At 44.1% G+C, this 22,189-nt stretch overlaps 1 protein-coding gene across 5 annotated transcripts; it reads right to left on the bottom strand.

Annotated features, from left to right (window-relative positions):
* Positions 1 to 13,692: 13,692 nt before the first annotated feature.
* Positions 13,693 to 18,542, bottom strand: LOC125517357. 5 transcript variants are annotated; one of them, XR_007287565.1, is made up of 5 exons: positions 18,325 to 18,542; positions 17,076 to 18,231; positions 15,648 to 15,745; positions 14,895 to 15,467; positions 13,693 to 14,123 (listed from the first exon to the last, which is right to left on the bottom strand). XR_007287565.1 is itself a non-coding variant. In XM_048682550.1 (4 exons), the coding sequence occupies exons 2-3, from the start codon at positions 18,217 to 18,219 to the stop codon at positions 15,690 to 15,692; spliced, it is 1,200 nt and encodes a 399-aa protein (XP_048538507.1). In that variant the 5' UTR covers positions 18,220 to 18,231; positions 18,325 to 18,542; the 3' UTR covers positions 13,693 to 15,467; positions 15,648 to 15,689. The 5 variants fall into 5 exon arrangements, 3 of the variants coding, with proteins under 3 accessions (XP_048538507.1, XP_048538508.1, XP_048538509.1); XR_007287564.1 differs by having other exon boundaries at positions 15,279 to 15,467; XM_048682550.1 differs by having other exon boundaries at positions 13,693 to 15,467.
* Between the last annotated feature and the right edge of the window lie 3,647 nt (positions 18,543 to 22,189).

Below are 22,189 nucleotides of genomic sequence, written 5' to 3'. Positions count from 1 at the left end.
CTTGCAAGGGTTCGGATGATCATTTTTCTATGGTTAGAACTTGGGAGGTGATGAACCGGCAATTTGAATAATGCTACCATGTCAGGGAATGAGGATAAGAGTACGCATGTCAGAATATTGCACCCGATAGAAGATATGGTCACACAGAGAAACAATATAACCCCGCTCCTTCACCCAAGGATCCAAGCAAAGAAAGCGGAGTGAAGGAGCAAGGCTCATAATTTTTGCATGATCCACATGGTGCAGATACCCCGGACAGTCTGCGTCAGTATGGATCACCATGGATATTCACCTAAAGGGTCTGCTCGGTTTTGGATGGTGATTAACAGTCTGGAAGCATGTGCCCTCACTTATATGAAGCATCAACGGATAGCCTATCATGGACAAAATTCTTTCACGAGATTCACCGTCAGTCAAGTCTGTGGATACTATCATATAAGGCCATACCCCTTTATGCTGGTCAGGACAGGCGACAGTCAAATATGTGGAATGCATCTGAGACTCAAGACGGTGGAACCAGTCAAGATGGTTCAGAAATTCCTGTGATAAGCCAGAATCTGTCAGGAAAAGCGGTTATGCCTCAACTCACTGTTTGCAACCCGAAGGACCGACATTTAGTGAAGGAACCCAATGCAAGGAGTCACAGCTTGGGTGTTCATCAAGAAAATCTGATCACCAGTTCATGGACAGTTGTCAGTACAAACACAGCAATCGGAAATCACTTTCGGATTTGTGAGACAGACATATATTTCAGTCATGGCAATCTCAGATAAGTCAGCGGATATGAACAGAATTGGAGCTAGTATAAGCAGGAAAATGTGAGATAAGTTTTGTCAGGATATGGATACAGTAAAGCAAACCACCTCAGAGTCGGTCAGATGAGTCAGACGAAGAATTTTATGGGAACAATCAACAAAGGAAAAAAGGATACCCGAGTTGGAAACGGTTTCCTTAAGTCAGTATATTCATACTTGTTCCTTGAGCAACCAAATCTCGAGGACGAGATTTCTTTAAAGGGGGGAAGGTTTGTCACAGCCTGATTTTTGGCCCTTTCTTTTGCATTTCTTTTTCCAAAAAATTTGCTTGAGTTTTCTTTCTCCGTGGCTTTGTGGTCTGGAAACTGAAGAAGGTGACCTCTTCTTTGCTTCCAGAGTGGCTTGTCAACCTCAAATCCTTCCCTAGACCTTCCCATTTTCATCCTAGCCCAAATCCCAATATTCTTTTTATTGGGGATATTCCTTTTCTATTAAAGTAATAACCCTAATTGCCCTAGGTTGTGAAGCAACCTATATTTCCATCACTCCTAAAATTACCAAATAATTCTCATAAATTGTTTGGGTCATATCTTCCTCAAATATGGCAAATTATTTCATTTTCCATGTTTATCATCATGCTCAAATAATTCATTTCCTATTCTGCCCTAAATGGCACATTGTGAAGCAAGTGCTATTTTCCTTTTCCCAATTGACCTCAAACTTCTTGGACACCTTTTCATATCCAAATAATTGACTTGTGCCAAAATTCAACTTTATTTTCCTAGCCCAGCTTCCTCAGTGATTTTTCAAAGTTCCTGTCTGAGGGAAGCCTTTGTGAAGGAAGTGCTAGCTAGGGTTATCCAAATAAGTTGAAATTTTTCACATTCCATCATGTGCTCATATAATTGCCCTCCTCCAATTTTCAGCCCTATCCTATGATCTATGTGAGCACAGGACCAAATCTTTTTTATGGTAATATTTTCAGGTTATGAAGCAACTATAATTTTTAATGCTTCAATAATTCTGATAAATTACCAGATCATGCTCCTAACCTATAACATCTCTCCACCAAATTTGGGATCATTTGCTTAAGCCATTTGATCACCAGAATTATTTCTAGTTTCTGTCCAAAGGAGATGTTTTGTGAAGCAAGTACTATTTTGGCATGTCCATTTGGTATGAAACTTTTTGAGCATATTCATATGGACAAATAACCCTGCCTTGCCAAATTTCAGCTCAACTTGACACTCCATGTGAGTGCACCTTCCTGATCAAGTTTCTGGACCAAATTTAGTAGTTGTTAAGCAAGTGCATTAAATATTGGTCCACTTCCATCCAAAATTCACAGGATCGTAGTCCTTCCTATCCTAAACACCCCGGACAACCCATTTTGACCCAATCAAGTTCATGTTGATCAGCAGTGCTTGGACAAGTCTGATACAGCAAAGTTTCAGCGATGCCACACTCCTCTCGTTGTCTCCTTCTCTTGATCCATCGACTCCCTCAGCTTATATGATGATGGGACTCATCACTAGACAACGTTTCTCTGCCTCTTGCGTCCCCTCCTTGTCGGGCACAGTGGTGACCGTGCAGCTGGCATGGCCATTCACGCGCTCTGTGCGCCGTGGCCGCGTCCGAAGCGTCGGTTCTGCTTCGTCCTCTTTCATCTCATCGTCTTCGTGCGCGTGAGCCTGTCCAGCATGTTCCCCGCGTCTTCTACATCCCCTTGGAGCCATCTAACCCTCCGTCTGCTTCCTAGTCGGCGCTCGCCGTTGAAACGCCCACGAGTACAGAGTAGCCGACATGTCATTAATGCACTCGGCCGCTTCCTCCTCGTGACCATGGCGTCATCTACCTCCCCATGAGACTCTCGTCCGTTCCCTCCTTTGTCGCCTACCTTCGAGCTCATGCGCGTGCACACGCGTCCGCGACGCCGGACACGCGTCCGCGGCGGCACCCGAGCTCGAACCGGCTCTCCCCGCTTATCAATAGCCAACCCCGTGGCCACCCAAGCTCACCATCGCACTCAAGGCACTCCCCTAGTTTCTCCCAGGACCCCGCCTAGCCACTAGCACGTGATCCGGAGCCTCCCGGCGACCCCATGGCCACCTCGGCCGCCGACGTCCTCTGCTCAAATTCGAGCGAGCCCAAGCCCCTCCCTCACTTCTTCCACCACCACGGCCCTCCCCTAGTACCCTAGAGCCACCCTAGCGCTCCCTGATCTTCTCCGATGGCCTCCGGCCGTGAGTTCATCGGAGCCCGAAGACCTCGTTCGCCGCGGTCGTAGCCCCGATCTCCTCCGTTGTCTCTGGCGACCGTGCCACCTACCAGTTGGTGCGGCTCGTCCTACTGATCATTTTGGTAGGTCGCGCGTCCCAGACGGTGGCCGGAATCGCCCGCGGTCGTCGTCGGGGTGCGCTCCCCTACTCGGCCCGGTGCGTCCAGGCAGGAGGAAGAAGAAGGTCGGCCAGGCGGGCCCCACCTTCAGCGAGGCCCACCTGTGAGCCACACGGGGGTTTGACCCCGGGTGCTGACGTGGATAAGTGGCCGCGCATTTCACAAAATATGCTTTCACCAAATCGAAAGCGTATTTTCCCTCTCCTTCAGCCAAAGTACGTTTTCCTTTTCTGAAACCGTATTCCTCTCTGTTTCGGACCAGAAAACATTTTCTTAGTCACAAAGCGTATTTCTAATTTTGCGCCTTTGTCTTATCCACTCAGGGACCCGGCTGTGAATATTATTTTTATAGAAAAGTCCCTGGTGTTCAACACCTCATAACTCCGCAACCGTAACTCCGATTGAGGTGAATCCAATGCCCACTTCTTCGTCTCGTCGAGCCCGAACTTTTGGTACCATTTTAGCTATGGTTTGACATACTGAAAATGAGCATTTTTCCCTTTCCCCTAATCAGCCCCCTCCGAGAGTGAACCCTTTCCGGCGAATCTTTCTGCGGCTTCACCGCACTTCTTCCCAGAGTCTTCTTCATCCCCAAGCAAGCAACAACCACCATTTGCATGATAGCCATGCAGAAGCATTGGTTTCCAACTTGAATCTTTAATAATTCTTTGATGGTTTTGCTACTGCTGACAGTATTCCGGTTATGCTTATGGATTGGTGTTTACCGTCATGCTATGTTTTCTTGCACTCTGTTATTATGTTCCTCATGCTAGTATTACTTTAATATTGGCAATGTTTGGTAGTAGTACATGTTGGTGATGGTCTTCGGTGCATGACTATCGTCTGTTCCGAGTACCGCCATTATGCATGTTTCTTTGCATCCAGTTAACTAAATACTTGCATGGTAGTTTTATCGTTATGTTATTGCATGGTATTTATTGTTGATGCTAGTGGTCAAGTTATGCTATGAGTAGTGTTATAGTTGTGATATTCATGCTCGTCAGTATGCCATGCTCATCTGGATAAATGATTAAATGTTGCTGTTATGCTCGTTGATTATGTTGCACCCCCATGCTTATGTTTGATATCATGTTCATGCATTGTAGTTGCATCCTGTTATTTCTATCATGACTCAGCATATTGCATTCAAGTTTAACCGGATTAAATTGAACTTGAACAACTGTTGGATGAGTCATGGTGGCACCATATCGATCTGACCAGTGCAACCACGCTTACCCTATGGGGGGGTCCTAGCTGGGTCTATTGTCATGCCTCTCACCGGTGCCTCCCGTGAGGGAAGGTTATGCGCGGGCGCTACCTTGGCCAGGTAGGATGGCATAAGCCTTGTGTGCCCGTTGTTTTTGTAAGGATCCTTGTCCCTGTGTGGGACCATTTTGCCACGACGGTGGCCGTTGGTGCCTTTGGTAGGCACGTGGCCACCCAGGACTTAGCCCAAAGGGGAGTTGGTCGGAGTGGCCGGGAGAGTTTCATGGTAGTGGGACGGTTTTGTCGGAACGCTTTGGTCCACCTGAATGGGAGTTCGAGGCCAGGGTTCCGTGGTGTGGGTACAGTGTGTTAACCTCTGCAGAGTGTGTGTTTAATCTATCAATAGCCGTGCCCGCGGATAAGGGCCCAGTTTGTGTCGGTCACACTATGGGTCAACAGTAATAATAATAACTTGCTTAATAACAACCCCGGTTCGATGATGAAAGAAGTTGGTTGATCTTTATTGTGATCACGAGAGGATCACTGTGGTATCGTGGACATTTGTGGTGTTATGCGAGAGTCAAGGGTAAAGGTCAAGCTCCTTGTGGTCATAAATGATTACTACGGTATTGTTAATACCAAGCTTGATTGGATCCCAAGATGAACATGTGATGTCCGTGATGGTAAGTGATACATGTGGTGGTTACAATGTAACCTGAACAGAGTAAGTTGGTGCATGATAGTTCATCATGTTGCATGCTAGTCTCATCATGTTCATATGTTCATGCCATTGTTCGGTATTGTGCTAGATGTATCATCTTGCTCATGCTATGATTGATCTAATAGTACCATGTTAAACCTTGTTAACCTGTAATTGCTATGCTATTGTTTGTCTTGATTGCTTTGGTTGCTGTGAGCTTGCAAGTACATTCAATGTACTGACCTGGCGTGTTATGCCAGTTTGCAGGTCATTCCGGATATGATTGCTTATTTGCCATGGATCCCTTGTTTGTGCGCTAGGATAAGCGTTCCAGTCAGAGTCCCTGCGGAGTGGAGTTCATCACCGTCGTCGTTGTCCCGCTGCCAGTAGTCATTCCGCTGTGTCGAGTTGTTCTGCTGCTTGCATAGAGCAACCGTGGCAGGCGTAGTGTCACCGTGCCGATGTAATCCCCTTGTACCCAATATAGCTTGCAATAAAGAGCTGGTTTGTTCTATGCTAGGCAGTGTCATATTCCAGAAGAGTTCTCCTCGATCTCTGGGCTGGAATACGGGGCGTTCTGGTTTCTTTGAGCCGGGGTGCCACAAAAACTGTTGATTAAAAAATTGATTTGGTAAAGTTACACAACTTAGATCAGATTCTTGCTTTCAGCTGCGCTACAAGTATTTGTACATCACTGGCACCTTAGGCCTAATGTCCATCCTATATGTAGCACATTGATGTGTCTACTGATGCAATTCTGGGCTTTGATGGTGTTCAATGATGCAAGAGGGTAACTGTCCACTATACTGTTCCAAACCATCGTATTTATCATTCTTTTGAGATTGATGAACGCATCAAGATATATATTGGAGCGAAGAGAATGTGAGATCAGACCAGTCAGCCAATGCATTGAGAATATCAGTGGGTTATTCTCTGTACTTTTCACGTTTAGTGTTCTACTTCAGTTGGTTTTCAACAATATTGGGCTACTTTGTTGGCGGGCCTATCCCGCAGTGTAAGTTTGTCAAGCACCGGCCACCAATGAGAGGCGTTCCCTCTGATTTTCAAGTACCACAATCGGCTTTCAGCTATATTTGACCTTTGTTGAGCAACCTGTCATGCAGCGTAGGTTTCTTAGGCATTGACTGAGTATTTTTCTGCAAGGAATCTGTAGAACCTTCTAGCTGTATATTTGTTTCCACGTGACGTGTTTGAGAACAAAAAAATGGAATCAATAAATGGATCTGCCTTGATTAGCTAAGCTGCTTTTCAAACAAGTCTACATGTACAGATCAAGAAACATTTTTAGCTTCCATTTTCTTTTGTTCAAATAGAATACTTGGTCCTGTGATGGAGATGGACTTGGAAATATTATGAGATCATTATCTACCATGCAGGAAAACTTAAAGAAGTGGAGCTATGAGTCCTTTGTCTCTGTTCGTGGTCAGTTAAAAGATCTGAGGAAGCAGTTGGAGGAAGTGAGGGACAGGAACTGGAGAAGAGGACTAACAAAACAAGAGAACAATTCTGTTAACCAAATTTCAGAGTTAATGGCTAGAACAGAAATTATGACACGCCAGAGATCAAGAGTACAATGGCTAGCGGAAGGAGATCGTAACACAACCTTTTTCACTCAAAATGCAGAGAAAGAGCAAGACAAAACAGAATAATTTATCCACAACGATAGGATGGAAGGATATGTTATCAACAGGGAGAAATTGAAGACATAGCTATTAACTTTTTCTGCAAATTGTTTTCTGCTCAGGAGAACCTACAACCAGATAAAGTGATAAAATAAGTGCAACCAAAAGTAACAAAGGATATGACTAAGCACTTGTGTAAACCGTTTACTTCAGAAGAAGTTGAGAAGGCACTATTTAGGATGAAACCAAATAAATCTCCAGGCCAGATGGTTTTACGGCAGGAGTTTTTCAAAACCATTGGGAACTGATAAAGATTGATGTTTGCAATGCAGTTTTGAAGTTCTTGCAAAATAGTGAAAAACCGGAAGGCCTAAACAAACAATTCTGGTGCTTGTTCCAAAGGTGAATCATCCCCAGAATTTTCCCAAAACCGACCAATAGCTTTATGTAATGTTTTATATAAAATTTGTTCAAAAGTCTTGGCAAATAGGCTTAGATTAATCTTGGATGAAATCATTTCAGAGGAACAAAGTGCTTTTGTGCCTTCGCGTTTAATTACTGATAATGTTATTACAGCTTATGAATGCATTCATTACATTAGAAATAAGAAAGGAAAAACTGGAGCAAGTGCCATTAAATTAGATATGACTAAAGCATATGAAACTGTTAAATGGACTTACCTTAAGAGGATTATACAAAAAATGGGCTTTCATGATTACTGGATTAACTTGATAAGTAAATATGTTGAAACAGTAAGCTTCTTGGTTAAGGTGAATGCTCGTTTATTGAAACCCTTTAGACCAACAAGAGGATTAAGGCAAGGGGATCCCGTTTCTCCTTACCTGTTCCTAATTTGTGCAGAAGGTCCAACAAACTTACTAAAATTCAAATGGCCACAAGTATCTTAGTGAAGGAATTAAAATGGGTATCCATACTCCATGGATATCTCACTTATTATTTGCTGATGACTATTGTCTTCACCCAGGCTTCAAAGAGCAGAAAGACTTCAGGAAGTATTGGAAGCCTACAACAAGGGATTGGGTCAACTGGTTAACAAAGAAAAATCAGCAATCTTCTTCATGAAGAGACGAAAGAAGAGATGAAGAGAATTATGAAAATAGAAACAGGAGCTCTAGAGGAGAGATACTTGGGACTACCTACAGCCCTAGGAAGAACAACATGGGCCTTTGGAAGCCTATTTACAAGATTGAGTAACTTAGCAGGTGGATGGTCAGAGAAACTGTTAAATTCGGCAGGTCGTGAAGTTCTTATTAAAGCGGACATGCAAGCAATACCCACATATGAGTTGTTTTAGCCTGACCCTGTCAATGGCAAATTTTTGGTGGGGTGGTGATGGGGATAAGCAGAGAATGCATTGGAGAAAATGGGAGGAGTTAGCACAGCCAAAGGAAGTTGGAGCTATGCGATTTAGGGAGATGCACCTGTTCAATCTAGCCATGTTGGGTAAGAAAGGATGGAGGCTTTTATAACAAACCCAAAAATGTTATAAAAGCTCAATCTAGAGTGTTGAAAGCTCAATCTAGGGAGATGCACCTGTTCAATCTAGAGTGTTGGCTGGGAAATACTTCCATAACACGGATTTTACGAAAGCAAAGAAGAAGAAGAATAGCTCACATGTTTGGCAAGCTATCTTAAAAGGAAGAGCAACACTTCACTTAGGCCTGATCAAGAGAATTGGAGATGGAAAGTATACCAATACATGGGAAAATAAATGGATTCCAACAATTACAGGAGGGAAACCAGTGTATAGGAGAGAAGGAACAACTATCTCAAATGCATGAGATCTTCTGAATGCAGATAGGAACGAGTGGGACTTTAACAAAGGGAGTATTTAAGATTCCACTGGGAAAGTTAGACCATGATACCTGGGTCCAGAATGCTGAAAAACATGGTTTGTATTCAGTTAAATCAGCATACAAACTCCTTGTCATAAATTCAAAGGCTGGTGCTCATTATCGGAACAATGCAGTTTGTTCCAATGCCGAAGATAACACATATGGAGCAAGCTCTGGAATCTCTCAGTCCCTCCAAAGGTGTGCAATTTCTGGTCTAAATTATTTAAGGTTTCATTCCTTTGCGAGCTATTCTACATAAAAGACATGTAGAGTTGCAAAGTATTTGTGTTGAATGTGGATCGACTGATGATACTATCTATCATGCTATGTTATAATGCACTTTCGCAAACAACTTTTGGAGGTTATTCAAAGACATATATAAAATAAAGATTCCCAAATTACATCCTTTAACCTGGGCTATAGATATCTTGTATACATCCATTTGTGACAATGAAAAGGCCAGCTACATCTTATGTGGTATGTGGTCGGTGCGGAATGCATGTAATGCTCGCTTACATGGTGAATCATCAACCAAGTTAACTCAAGTATGTAGATGGGCATATGACACAGCTGCAGATCTTATTCAAACTGCTAGAGCAGCCAGATCATGTAATAAAGTAAAAATCACAAGTTCATTGGCAACGACCGCATAAAGGATGTTATAAAGTTAATGTTGATGCATCTTATAATACAGATGATATGGATGGAGCATCTGGAGTTATTATAAGAGATGACCAAGGGCATATAGTTGTAGCAAGTAGCATATGACATGAATTTGTTCCTGATATACTGACAGCCGAGGCACTTACTTGCAGAGATGGAGCACAACTGATGAAAACCTGGAGCATAAAGCAAGCCATATTGGAAACATATTCAATGGAGTTCATTTCGCTTTGGAGGATGAAGCATCAACGATCTAGAATACTTACCAAGTTAATAAAACAAATCCAGGAGCTAACAGAAAGATGTAATTACTTTGATGTTCGTCATGTTAAAAGGGAAGCAAATGAAGTTGCCTGCAAATTAGCTAAGCTGGCTTCTTGTACTAATCCGGAGTGTGCCTGTGATAGCCAGGTGACAGAATGGTATCCGACGCTGTAATGAGAAGGATTGTAATCCTGTACTGGATTAATGAAGCTCTTGGTTGATTCCAAAAAAATAGTCATACATTAGTTTTTACTTTTTAGTGCTATTTTTGTCATTTAAACTAGATTTATGTTGTTAAATGCACATTGGCTTTATTGAATAAATTTTGGATTAGATAGTTTGATCAGTGAGCTCTGATTATGTGTTTTTTCTTTCTGATTTTTGTTGAGTTGGTTTGAAGAATAGTATATTTGTCCCTGGTTACTGTGTATAAGGAACAATAAGAAACCAGCATGCTTTCTTTTCATCTCATGATGGTAGTGGTATCAAGGGAAAAAATAGCATGCTTTCTTTTCATCTCATATATATGACGGTATTGGTATCAAGGAAAAAAATTAGCATGCTTTCTTTTCATCTCATATGATGGTATTCGTATCGAGGAAAAAAATAGTGTGCTATGACACAACAGAGCTGGCCAAATGGGCCGGCCTGGCCCGCCACGGCTGGGCCCACCATAAACGTGTTGATTAATAGCTGGGCCGTGTTGTGCCGGCCCACGAGCTGCAGGCAGCAGCCCAAGCACGGCACTGGAGGTAAATGGGCCGGCCCGCGGCATGCTTAGGCACCCCAGCACGTTTTTCTTCATCGAGAAATACCTTAGAAAAAGAGGGGAAAAGGCCAAAATAAATGTTGAATTTTTTTAAAAAAAATATGTGGAGTATTATTTGGGATAAATCTAGAGTTTTATTAGCGCTTACATCATAACTTTCCATCTCAAAGAAGTAAAAAATACAAAACATGCTCTAGAATTACAAAAAGATAAAAAAAATGCAATGCCTACACTACAACAGTACAACTACTTAGATCCAAGCACTACAAAAATTTGAACATATTAGATTATTATAGGTATTTATATAGGGCATATATATTTATATATTTCAAAAAAAAACGGGTCGTGCCATGCCAGCCTGCGTGCCAAGCCTCGAGGCCCAGGCATGGCCCAAGGTGTGTCGTGTGTCGTGCCTGGCCCATGGTGGGCCGTGCCGACATGCTAGCGGGCCGGCCTGGTTGACCCGGCCCGTTTGGCCAGCTTTGTGCCACAATAGTGCAACCCTTTGAATCCGCTATAGTGAAGTTATATTGCACTATAGCGATGCTATATCACGCTACAGCGAACAATTGTACACTAATTTCATTTAGCGAGACATTGCCCAGAATGTTATAGCGTGCTATTAGCGCCATTTTTTCGATGATTGGTATGAGTGATTTCAGTTTGTCATGCTCAGGTCTGCTCTGTAAACTGAGAATGCTCATGTACACATTTTGTCCTATAGGTAATTTAAATGTTTTGATACAATTAAAAGTTACTACCAGGGCTTCACATATTATAGATGCAAATATGCGTTTACTTCCGACATTTTTCATGATCATTGAAGTGGTGTGCATCTCATATACTACCTCTGTACCAAAACTGAACCACAAAAATGTCTTATATTTTGATACGGAGGGAGTAGATGCTTAAAATTGTGATATGTGTCATGAATAATGAAGTGGTGTGTTGTGAACTCTTTTGGAAACTATTTTCTAATTCTAGTAATTGTTTGCGGTTCTTATTTGTCAGTCGTCAAAATTTTAATTGTTTCTTATGCCTTGCGCGGATGGCGCCCGCCTCACAATGGACAACGACGCGCACCGCGACTGGCACATTTCGTTCCTCCTCAGCACCGTCACTGACCACGACAAGCCGCACCTCGTCACTTCCTACAACACCCTCTTCCACGGCTTTACCGCTTTGCTCAACAGGAGGAGCTGGAGGCCATGTCCAGGAAGCCCGGCTTCGGTTGGTGATTCTCAACGGGATGATGCACCCCAACATAACTCATATGTTGGAGTTCCTCGACCTAACTACGGATGTCGGCTATATCTGGGACAAGTACAACTACGACAAGGGGTAATCATCAGTGTCTTAGACTCTGAAGTCAACTCCAACCACCCCTTCTTTAACGACTACGCGATGTCGTCGCCGCCGACAAGTGGAAAGGCGTGTGCCAGGGAACTGGCTGCATCCGCCACAACAACAGAACTATTGACATCGGATCCTTCTTGGACAACTCCATGCCGATGGATGGGAGCAGTCGCGGCACACACGTGTTCTCGACACCCACTGGCAACTTCGTCGTGAACGCTTCATACTTCCACAGCGGGCAGGCTGTCGGGGCGACTGCCAGGGCTTCTCCATATGCACACCTCACAATCTATAAGGTATGCAATCGCTAAGGGCAGTGGCAGAACTTAGTGAGGGCCAAAGGGACCCATGCCCCCCCCCAAGCGGCAAGTCCCAGCCATTGAATTCTTACATATATGTAACTTACACGCTTTCATTCATCACCACCATCCACCTCCTCTCGACCTTCACCCCACCATCCACTACCACCCATTTCTTCATAGCTTCTCCTCCACTCTACCCGTAGCCTTCAAGATGTACATCGTGCTGCTGAAGCCTCGCGCAAGCAGCGCCCATGTCACAACAAATAATGATGTGCACCGTGACTAGCACATGTCGTTCCTCCTCAGCGTTGTCACTGAGCACGGCAAGCCGCACCTCGTCAGCTCCTACGACACCATCTTCCACGGCTTTGCCGCTTGGCTCACACAGCAAGAGCTCGATGCCGTGTCTAGGAAGCCTGGCTTTGGCCAGTGGTTCACAACAGGATGATGTACCCCGACATGACTCATACGCCGGAGTTCCTTGACCTGACTACGATGCCAGCTATATCTGGGACATTTACATCTACGACAATGGGGTGATCATTGGTATCTTGGACTCTGGAGTCAACTCCAACCACCCCACATTCGACAACTACGGGATGCCGTTGTCGCCGGCCAAATGGAAGGGCATGTGCGAGGGAACTGGCAGCATCCGCCGCAACAACAAAATTATTTATGTCGATTCCTTCTTGGACAGTTCCGGACCCATGGTTGAGAGCGGCCACGGCACGCACGTGGCCTCCATTGCGGCTGGCAACTTCGTCACGAACACCTCATACTTCCACAGCGGGCAGGCCATCAAGGCAACTGCCGGCACTTCTTCATACGAACACCTCACAATCTACAAGGTCTGCAATTGCTACGGGCAGTGGCGGAGCTTAGTGAGGGCCAAAGGGGGCCATCCCCCCCTCCCCCCCCGCCCTACCAATTAAATTTATTTCTTTACTTAAAAACATAATATTTAACACTATTAGGTCTTTCTTAACATAATACACTATCAGCCCCCCTCAACTCTGTTTAGCAGTTATTTAGCCCTCTCCCAAATCGTGTTGTGTTGAAGCTCCGCCACGAAAAGTTATCTTGATTTTGCAACCCTAAACTCAACAAGAGGTGCCAAAAGGATAATACCGTTGACTGAGTTAAGACTGCACATACCTGCAATGTATTAGCTGAGATATGATGCATGGGCTGAAATATGATGTGCCAAAATCGAACCCATGCCAATATGCCTTGGCTTCCATTTGGTTTTGATGTACATCGGTAAAAACGGCTATTGGTTTGCAGTTTGCACCCACTCTCCAAAACCGCATTAGTTGGCACGGCATAATCATTCGATATTCAAATTACATTTTCTATATCCTTTGCATTCGTGGATTTGGTGCCCCCCTTAGATATTTAGTCTTCAGTTCTGAAATGGTCTTCCATCAATATTGTCATTCTTATAAAATAATTATTCTTGGAATACTTTCATCATGTAATCTAAATATCTTATTGTGCTTCTAAAGGTAGAAACTGAAACTGCGGCCTCTGTGAATAGGTTTTGTTGGTTCAGAATAGTTTTTTATGTTTTCCACGCAACAGTCTTAGTTTTATCTTCATGCTATAGTCTTGTCTCTTCTCCAACAACAATGGATTCAGGCACCTGAATGGCCATGGTACAAATCCAAGCTACAGAAGGCATCCCCTGCTACTCGCAAGCAAGAGCAATGGTATCTTGTTCTGATACAAATTCTTACCTAAAACAAACCTACACGCACCAGACGCACGGACTGTACCAAATAGAAAAGGGAACATGTATCATGGGACAGAACATAAGCAGCGATTTAGAGTTGAAATCTCAACCTGATAAAACATAAGCAGAGATTCAAAGCAAATGCCGCAGGCCGCGCGCGCACACAAGTGCTACTAGACAGCTGTCAGGTGCTTGCCTTGCTTGGAAGGAGCAAATGAGTCAAAGATTAACTGACAGTGTCCGACACTAATCATTAATCCGAGCAAGTCACCGTGTCTTCATGAACTGGATAGGAAACAGTAAATTCGCAACAAATTAATCGATGAAGTCCTACGAGTCAGACTTCACGGCTGACCATCAGAGGGCCAATTTCAGGGTTGAGCACGGCGCACAAAATGGAAGAATTCATTACAAAGTTGACCATTACACAGGGCACAACCCATTTCTGCATCACAGCCACCGGAACGTAATCCTAGGTACCTGCGGAGCAAAGAATTTCGTCAGCCAAACCAATTTGTATATACAATTTATTAGCGGAAAAGTCATTAAAGCCATAGCTCTCAATTTGGTATGACTCAAACAACAGTAAAAGTTAACTTTCACCAGTGTTGTGCCGAAAGCTCCAAAACTGAATCATCTCGGCATTGTTGGACAAAACCAACGTGGGAAAAAGAAAAAAGCTACATGATAACACTTCATTTGTACTGCTACACCTTCCACTCTTATAGTAGTTAGTCCCAAACAAGTTAGGGTAGGCTAGAGCTGAAACCCATAAGATCTCAAAACCAACTCGTGGTTCTGGCACGTCGATAGCTAACTTCCACGCACCCCTGCCCACGAGCTAGCTAGTCGCTGACAAATTGAATTTTATTGAAATCATGCAGTAGAAGCCACAGGGATCATGCATCATCTTTTTAATAGACACACTTCCATCGGCCCAAAATAGATGCCATCTCCACAGCATCAAAATCAATACTCCGAACACTAAAAGAATATTCATGACGAAACTAGTATTTATGGTGAATCTAGGCATGCCATTTTGATCATGTGTTTAATATGAAGTGTTAAACATCTGACGTGGCCAAGAGTGAAGAACATAGACCGCTCACAACGCATAGATGCATATAATTTGAACCAGACAAATTATGTTAAACTGAGAGGTATCATACATGCTGAGAAAATATTTACGCAAACCGCCCAACACTAGAATAATCATCCAAGAAAACTGAAAGGAAAAGGATAAAAATGTACTTTAAAAATTAATGAAAGCATGCTCTTCGAGTCTCCTGACAATAAATAGTTCACTAGGTAGCATAATGATCCAAAATAAACAGCGATGTGAAATGTCAAATGGCATAGTTATAACCCTGTGTAACAAAGAAAGCATGAAGCAAGTGTTCAGGTATTGTCAGTTACCAACTACTCCATATAATCACACTAGGACTTGATAGATCTATAGCCATGAAAAACTAATCAAAGGCGGGTAAAAAAATGAATGACGGACACAAAAGAGGATGCATTTCATTATGTTGCCACTTAAAATATGCACAAAAAGGAGAATGGTCCTCAGTCATCAGAACATCTAAGGAGCTAGAGGAGAAGAAATTGCACTAACAGTAGGAACCAGGGGAGTACCAAAGAGGAGGTAAATGAAAGCAAGGCAGCTGGATGGACAGGAAAGGTTCCTCATCCAATAGTGAGGTGGTAGCAACAAATAATAGAGAAGGTAGGTGGGCAATGGCATGAGGAAGCAAATGGAGAGCAGCTGATGAAGGCATGAAGAGGGTGAGGAGCAGGGCCTGGAGAAAAGATCCAAGATGCAGCCTGCCAGGAAAGCGTTGATATGAGTGGACAAGTGGGTAATAGCTAAGCAAAGAGTTGTATAGAAAATCTTAAAGAGCCCTCTCTTGCCATTTGGTAGTTGAGAAATGGCAGTAAATAGGAAAGCAATACATTTTTTTAAAAGAACAGTTCAGATACCTCAACATAGGTTCAGAAGCTTACCTGCTCAACAAGTACATCACAGTAGCATACCTAACTAGATAATCATCTTATGTGCTGTGAAAGATCAACTCCATCATGTCCACCACCAATGTCTGTTTCTGCAAGCATAAGTCAAAACAATCAATGGCACTCCAAAGAATAGCCAAATAGACAAGAGGAGACATCAACAAGATGTTTAGATAAACTCATAGCTGTAGTTTGAATAAAAAAACAGTTTTATACAAGATTGGCAATAGATAAACAAAACCACACCTATTGTTAAATTTAATGAATATACCGAAAACAGTATAAACTGATTATTATCGTAAAAATGAAGAAGATGCACACTCAGACAATCAGCTAGTCATAAGAGACAAGTTAACCAGAGCTCCATTGGAATAAATAAAATATAGGTCATTCCGAGCAACAGAAATGACCAAGACTATTCAGATTTACATTATCTTCAATAAATTAGGCTAAAAATCAAAGTAATACATCAATACTAAAAATCCTAGCAACAAAGGTGAACAAGACTATTTAGATTAGAATTTACTCAATTCAGCATTAGTTTCCCTGGTACAAATGGATATTTGCTACTCACAATAAAGACTCCTAAAAGTGATAAAATGAACAATTATTCGCCAATTACAAACAAATTTGACAATATGGACTCAAGATTAGCAGATAGAATAAATATTAAATGAAAGAAATAGAACTAGCTTTAAGTTTCTAACTGTGTCTATTGAGCTACTTATTTGACATGTCAGTTGGTTCAGGCTACTTTTTCACGCAGTTGTCTTCAACTTCCAACTGTTAAATATCTTGATCTTGAGAGAGAAAACTGTACTGCAGCTATGCACTGAAACTACCATTATACAGGGATATGTGAATCGGCATGCAAGAGGGAAATTTACTTCATCAATATTACAAAAATAATTTGCCAGTTTGTTGTTCATTTTTTTACTGTATGAATATTGATATAATAACATGATAAAAGGCAGTTTGCTAGCTCCGACTTGAACAACAAAAAATACAGAAATAAAGATAACAGTAGACCAATTTCAACCCAACACCTGACTACAAAGCATACAAAAAAAAAGATACCACTAACATAAAAAAATCTATATCATAATCACTACTCCCTTTGATCCATATTAATTGTCACTGATTAGTACAAAGTTAGTACAACTTTGTACTAAACCAGCGACAATTAATATGGATCGGAGGGAGTACATAAAACACCACCGCACAAGAATCAGAACAGAAATACTACAGAAACGAAATTGTTGTACGTTGAAGAGGTCATCAAGCAGTAAAGGAAACAAGTGATATGACACTTAGTTAAAATTGTTAACCTAACACGAAAGAGTATGAACCGTAATTCTGTCAACCGATTATCAAAAATTGGCTTCGTTTTGTTACAACCGATATCTGAAGGTATACTATTACCTGCAGTGTAGACACTTTCGAATGGATGATAGTCAGAAAGGGTTCTGGTCTCACCAAGTTTCTTGAACTGCAAAGACTCAAGATTGACCATAAAGAGGACACCATGTGTCCACACAAACACCACATTATTCTCCTCAGCAAACCCTAGTATGACTTGGCTGCCATTTCCATTCAGGGAAAGTAGCTTGTCCAGTTCAATAGTTCTTCCAAGAACCCATGAAGCAACACCATCACGATCAGTGTTCCTCTTCCATAACTGGAAGCTCTGATCTTTCTGCAACAGTAAACCAAGACCACCACCCTCTGCCCGCATAATCCAGAACTGGTAAAACCCATTTTCAAGCATATGCGCTGGCACCCGTATCACAGCTAGGCTTTGCTTCTCCAAATCAAACTCAAGAATTCCAACAAAATTCCCAGCAAGAATCCAGTAAATAGAATCCCTAACCATCACAGCGGGATTTCCCGTAAACACCAAGGTGACATCATCTTCATCACCCAAAATATCCGAGGTGGAAACCTTGAATGGAACCGGTGTTGAGACGAGATCACCCCATAAGTTGGTCTCGGAAGAGTAAAGCCAGGCGAGCGCTCGTTTGTGTTGCTTGTCGACGTTGTCCACCACTGTCAAGACCACATGAAACTGTTGGATGGCTCCGGCAGCACGAAGCACTGCCCCATTGATGGCTTTGTTCTCCACATGTATCACAAGCTCAGGGGGGATGGCAAGGTGGTGCTGTTTGCCGGTGACGGGGTCCCACACCAGGACCTTGTTCGGCCGTACGTTCTGGATGAGCACGAGGCCATGGCGGCATCCAAGGGAGATGAAGCGGTCGCCTTCGCGGCGCTGCAAGGAGAAGCGGCCAGGCGAGACACGATTTGGGGGCTCAAGAGTAGGTACGAAGGGGAAGAGGTCGCTGTCTCTGTTGAAGAAGCCAAGGAGGGGAGGGTTTCGGCGGTGGTGGCGGCGGAAGCGGCGGCAGAAGCGGGGGTCGGAGACGAGGCAGCGCCAGCGCTTGCAGACGACGGAGGCGCGCGGGAGGGAGGACGGCTGCGGGGGGAGGCGGAGGAGGATCTCGCAGAGCAGGTTGTCGTCCTCCAGCGGACCCGCTGGCGGCGAGAGGTGGCAGCTGCGGCTGGTCATCTCGCCCTCCACCTGCAACAATGGAGGAGCGGTCAGAGGAGGAGAGGAGCAGTCCGGGACCCGGGAAAGGAGAGGAGCCGCCGGGGTAGGAGTGGCGGCGCTAACCCTAGATGCGCGCGTGAAAGGGGGAGGGGCGTCCGGGGGAGGAGCAGACGGCCGGGATAGGGGCGGGCGGCGGAGTGGCGGTGGCCGTCGCCGGCGCTAACCCTAGCGCGATGGTGTCGCCGCGTCGGAGTCGGGAGGGGAGCGAGTGGCCGTGGTGAAGTGAAGTGTGGATGAGGCTGCGGGATGCGGAACTGGGAAGTGAACTCCTGTTCTGAAGAGCGTCTCCAAGACTCCAAAAACAGATTTTACATTGGCTGCCCAAAAAACTGTTTCAGGGCATTTGGGTCCAATTTTTCTCTCTAATCGATGCCTGCCTTCAACCTAAAATTATGTGGTCACACTTTTAGGCAGCCCAAGAAATATCCTCCAAGTGATGTAAATTTGCATTGCCGCACGGCCGCTGCAAACCTAAAACACAACCTCTCCCCAGCAACACACGTCAACCGCCGAGTGAAATCTCCACCTCCCCCTCCCTCCCGCGGCGACCCAGCAACCGCTTTTCCCGCCAGAGTTGTGGCCGAATCCAGCCAAATCGTCAGCCGCCGCAACCACCCAAATCAACTGTTGGCGAATCCACCACCTCTCGTTGTCACTGCACAACCAATCGAGCTATTCATCGTCCCGCCGCCAAATCGAGTTGTTCTGCGTCGTCCTACTGCCTGATCGAGCTCCTCCTCGTCCCTCCACCGGATCCGTCGCACGGCCGCACTGCAACCGAAGAGGATGCCGCCGAAGTCTGGCTATCGCGGCGTTTTGTTGCGATAGTCCGGCCGCTACGTCGCGAAGCGGTAGTGGGCGGATAACACCATTGGCTCGGCACCTTCGAGACGTCGGAGGTCATCACGCAAGCCTTCGACACCACCTGCTGGATGCTCGGCCGGCCGCAGCACAAGCTCAACTTCCCGGAGATCAAATCCTAGGCGATGGCGGAGTTCGTCGATCCACCTATGAACATTGTGTCCCTCAAGGAGAAGAGCAGTCCCCTCATCGTTCTGGAGCAGTGGGACACCCGGGAGAGCGATGAGGAGACAATGGTGAGGGAAAATCGGAACTTTGTGCAGTACGAGGCAGAGTTCTTCTGGAAGAGGGGCCATGAGCGTCAGAAGGCGGAGCGCAAGGAGGAGAGTCTGGCCCCTCCAGGGTGATTAAGGTCAGATCCAACAACGAGGTTCTTCAGCAGGAGGATGTCCAACACGACGATGAGGGTTCCCACATTGACTAGGAGGACCTTTGAGCGTGAGAGTGACGATGAGTAGTTGTCCAGCGTCTATAGCGTCGGTAGTTTGTTTAGGAAACGCTTGTACTATGTTTAAAACTTCAAATGTTTGGATGTTTAGATGGTTGCATGCTAAAAACTTTGAATGTTTAGAAGTTTGGATCGACGTACGCAATGTAGTGGCATTAGAGCATCTCCATTAGGCCCCCCAAGAAGCCCCTCATATCACTTTTTAGTCATCAGCGGTAAAAATATGTCCCAGCCACGTCCCCAGACTCGATTTTCGCCGGATTTCGCAAAAACTAGCGCCGACAAGCATCACATGAACACGAACTTGAATAAGACAAATATCAAACCCTTAAAACATAATGGGTGACAATCAAGATGCAGAAAATGGATGTACAGTAGGACAGAAGACCGAATCCTAGTACGAGTCCAAAGGAAAACAAAAGTGACTATGCGAAATACGTACTCCAAGTTTCCTTCATATTTGTAAATACTCGCATATGGAGGCGAACCAACATGTGGTTGGATGGTTAGAGAGACAGTGGTATCAAGTCCTGGTGCTCGCATTATTCCTAGAATTATTTCAGGATTTCCGGCGACGCGCTTTTAGTAAGAGGAGACGTTCTCGTCGACGACGAGGCGCCTACGGTGACTTCGTAAATTTCAAGATGACATGCCGCCTCAGTTTCTCAGAGGTGCTCACAGGGATAAGGTGTGCGTGTGTGCGTTCATACGAGTGAGTGTATGCGCGTTTGTATGAGCGCTTGCGTCTGTACTGATGTTCAAAAAAAAACTCGCATATGGAGTAGTTACCTTCAGGTTTCCTTCTGCAATACGATGCAGCTCACATAGCTAGCCCATAATAGATTCAGTCCCATGCTTGTTCAAGAGTACCTCCAGGTTTTCCAGTATTTCACGACCATGCCCATACAGACATGTGCACACCTTCAACATTTTTTGAGAAAAAAAAAGGCCAAAACCACTTCTCAGGGCATCCTTATTCCAGAAACGGAACTGAGACAGATCTCTTATCAGAAGAAAAAACCTGCCTACAAGATGTAGGGTCTTATTGCTGGTTTGGTGCATTGTGAGCTAATCAATGATAAAATCCCACAGCACAACCCTATAATTCGAGTATATGAGATTAGAGCTAGCAAGAGCAAAATACCAAAAATCGAAATTTTGAGTAACAGAGGCTGCCAAGACACTTTTTTTCCATCCCTATATAAACAATTCGATAATAAGCAAATAAATGAGCAACTAAACCATTGGACTGTTCAATGTTGTAGCAAGTTTCAGAGTACAGAAGAAGGCAGCAACTTGGCATAACCAGATAACCCAGCTCTATTCATTAACTGATAAAGCAGCAGGCTTCGAGAAGGCTATCTTGAGCACAACCTCCATGAAATTGGAGATGAAGGCGAACCATCCGTCAATCTTTTGCGCCGCCTTCTCCGCAACCTCTCCTCCCCTGGCAACTGCTACAGCAGCGTGTAGAGCGCCGCTTCACCTGTGCAAAACATTTGGTCCCAACTGACCCATGTGACAAGGGGGTAAGCCAACGAGGACCAACGAGGGTCTTAAGTAGAAAAGGGAACATCATGGGACAAAAAAAAAGCAAAAATTTTGAGCCGAGATCCCGAACCGACACATGGGATATAAGCAAACAATTCTGCAATGAGGCGCACACACAAGTACACAACTGACAGGTGAATGTGAACTGCCTCAACGTGCTTGCTTGGAATGAGCAAATGAATCTAAGATTAACTTGGCATGGTCGACACTGATCACTAATCCAAGCAAGTAAATGTGCCTTCATGCCAGCAGACCAAGCTCCAAGGAAATTTGGTAACAGACAGTAAGTTATCGAATCAAGCGATGAGCCTTACGAGTCAGACTTCACAATTGACCACTACAGAGGGCTAATTCCAGGGTGGAATGCAGCGTACAAAATGGAAGAACCCATTTCTGCATCACAACTACCGGAACGTAAAAGAAAAACGAAGTATTAGTCTGAGTAAATCACCATCAATTAGCTAGTGGCTTTAAGTTGCACGTCTAATTGCTCATTACAACAATACATATGAACCAAAAACAGAGAAATATGTTTCAAATTGGTTATAAACTCCAGAAAAAGTTTGATGGCATGCACGGTTGACTCAATGAAATTGTACACATAATTGACAGGTTACATAGCTCCCCGAGCATTTGGGGGCTTTTCTAACAAAATAATAAGAAACCGCATGCATCAGCTGCTGCTAAATTCAACTGACAGCAGCTTAGTAGCACAAATATTTCAATAACCCATTCCATAACAGTGCTCATAGAGGTAGAGTAAAAAATTGTTCTAGTGTGAAAGTAAATTATCATGCAAGTATCAGGTTCAGTGATAATACTTATAGCAGAAAGCCAGAAACTAACACCATTTAACCTTTTTTAAACAGACCTTCAAATTTTCACTGTATTTGACTCGATATGGCATGGTAGCAGTGGCGAGGCTACGTGTAAGCTGTGGGGTCAGCTGACCCCACAGCTTTTGTAAAAAACAGCCGCAAAACACTGTACCATTACTGTTCATTGTGAAGAAAATAATCAACAAAATTACCACTGACCCCACAGATCCCCGAGGCTGGCTTCGCCGCT

Source organism: Triticum urartu, chromosome 6 (assembly GCF_003073215.2).
Source record: "Triticum urartu cultivar G1812 chromosome 6, Tu2.1, whole genome shotgun sequence".
Classification (NCBI taxonomy): domain Eukaryota; kingdom Viridiplantae; phylum Streptophyta; class Magnoliopsida; order Poales; family Poaceae; genus Triticum; species Triticum urartu.
Note: the sequence above shows the minus strand (reverse complement) of the source record. Positions and strands in the feature narration are given on the sequence as shown.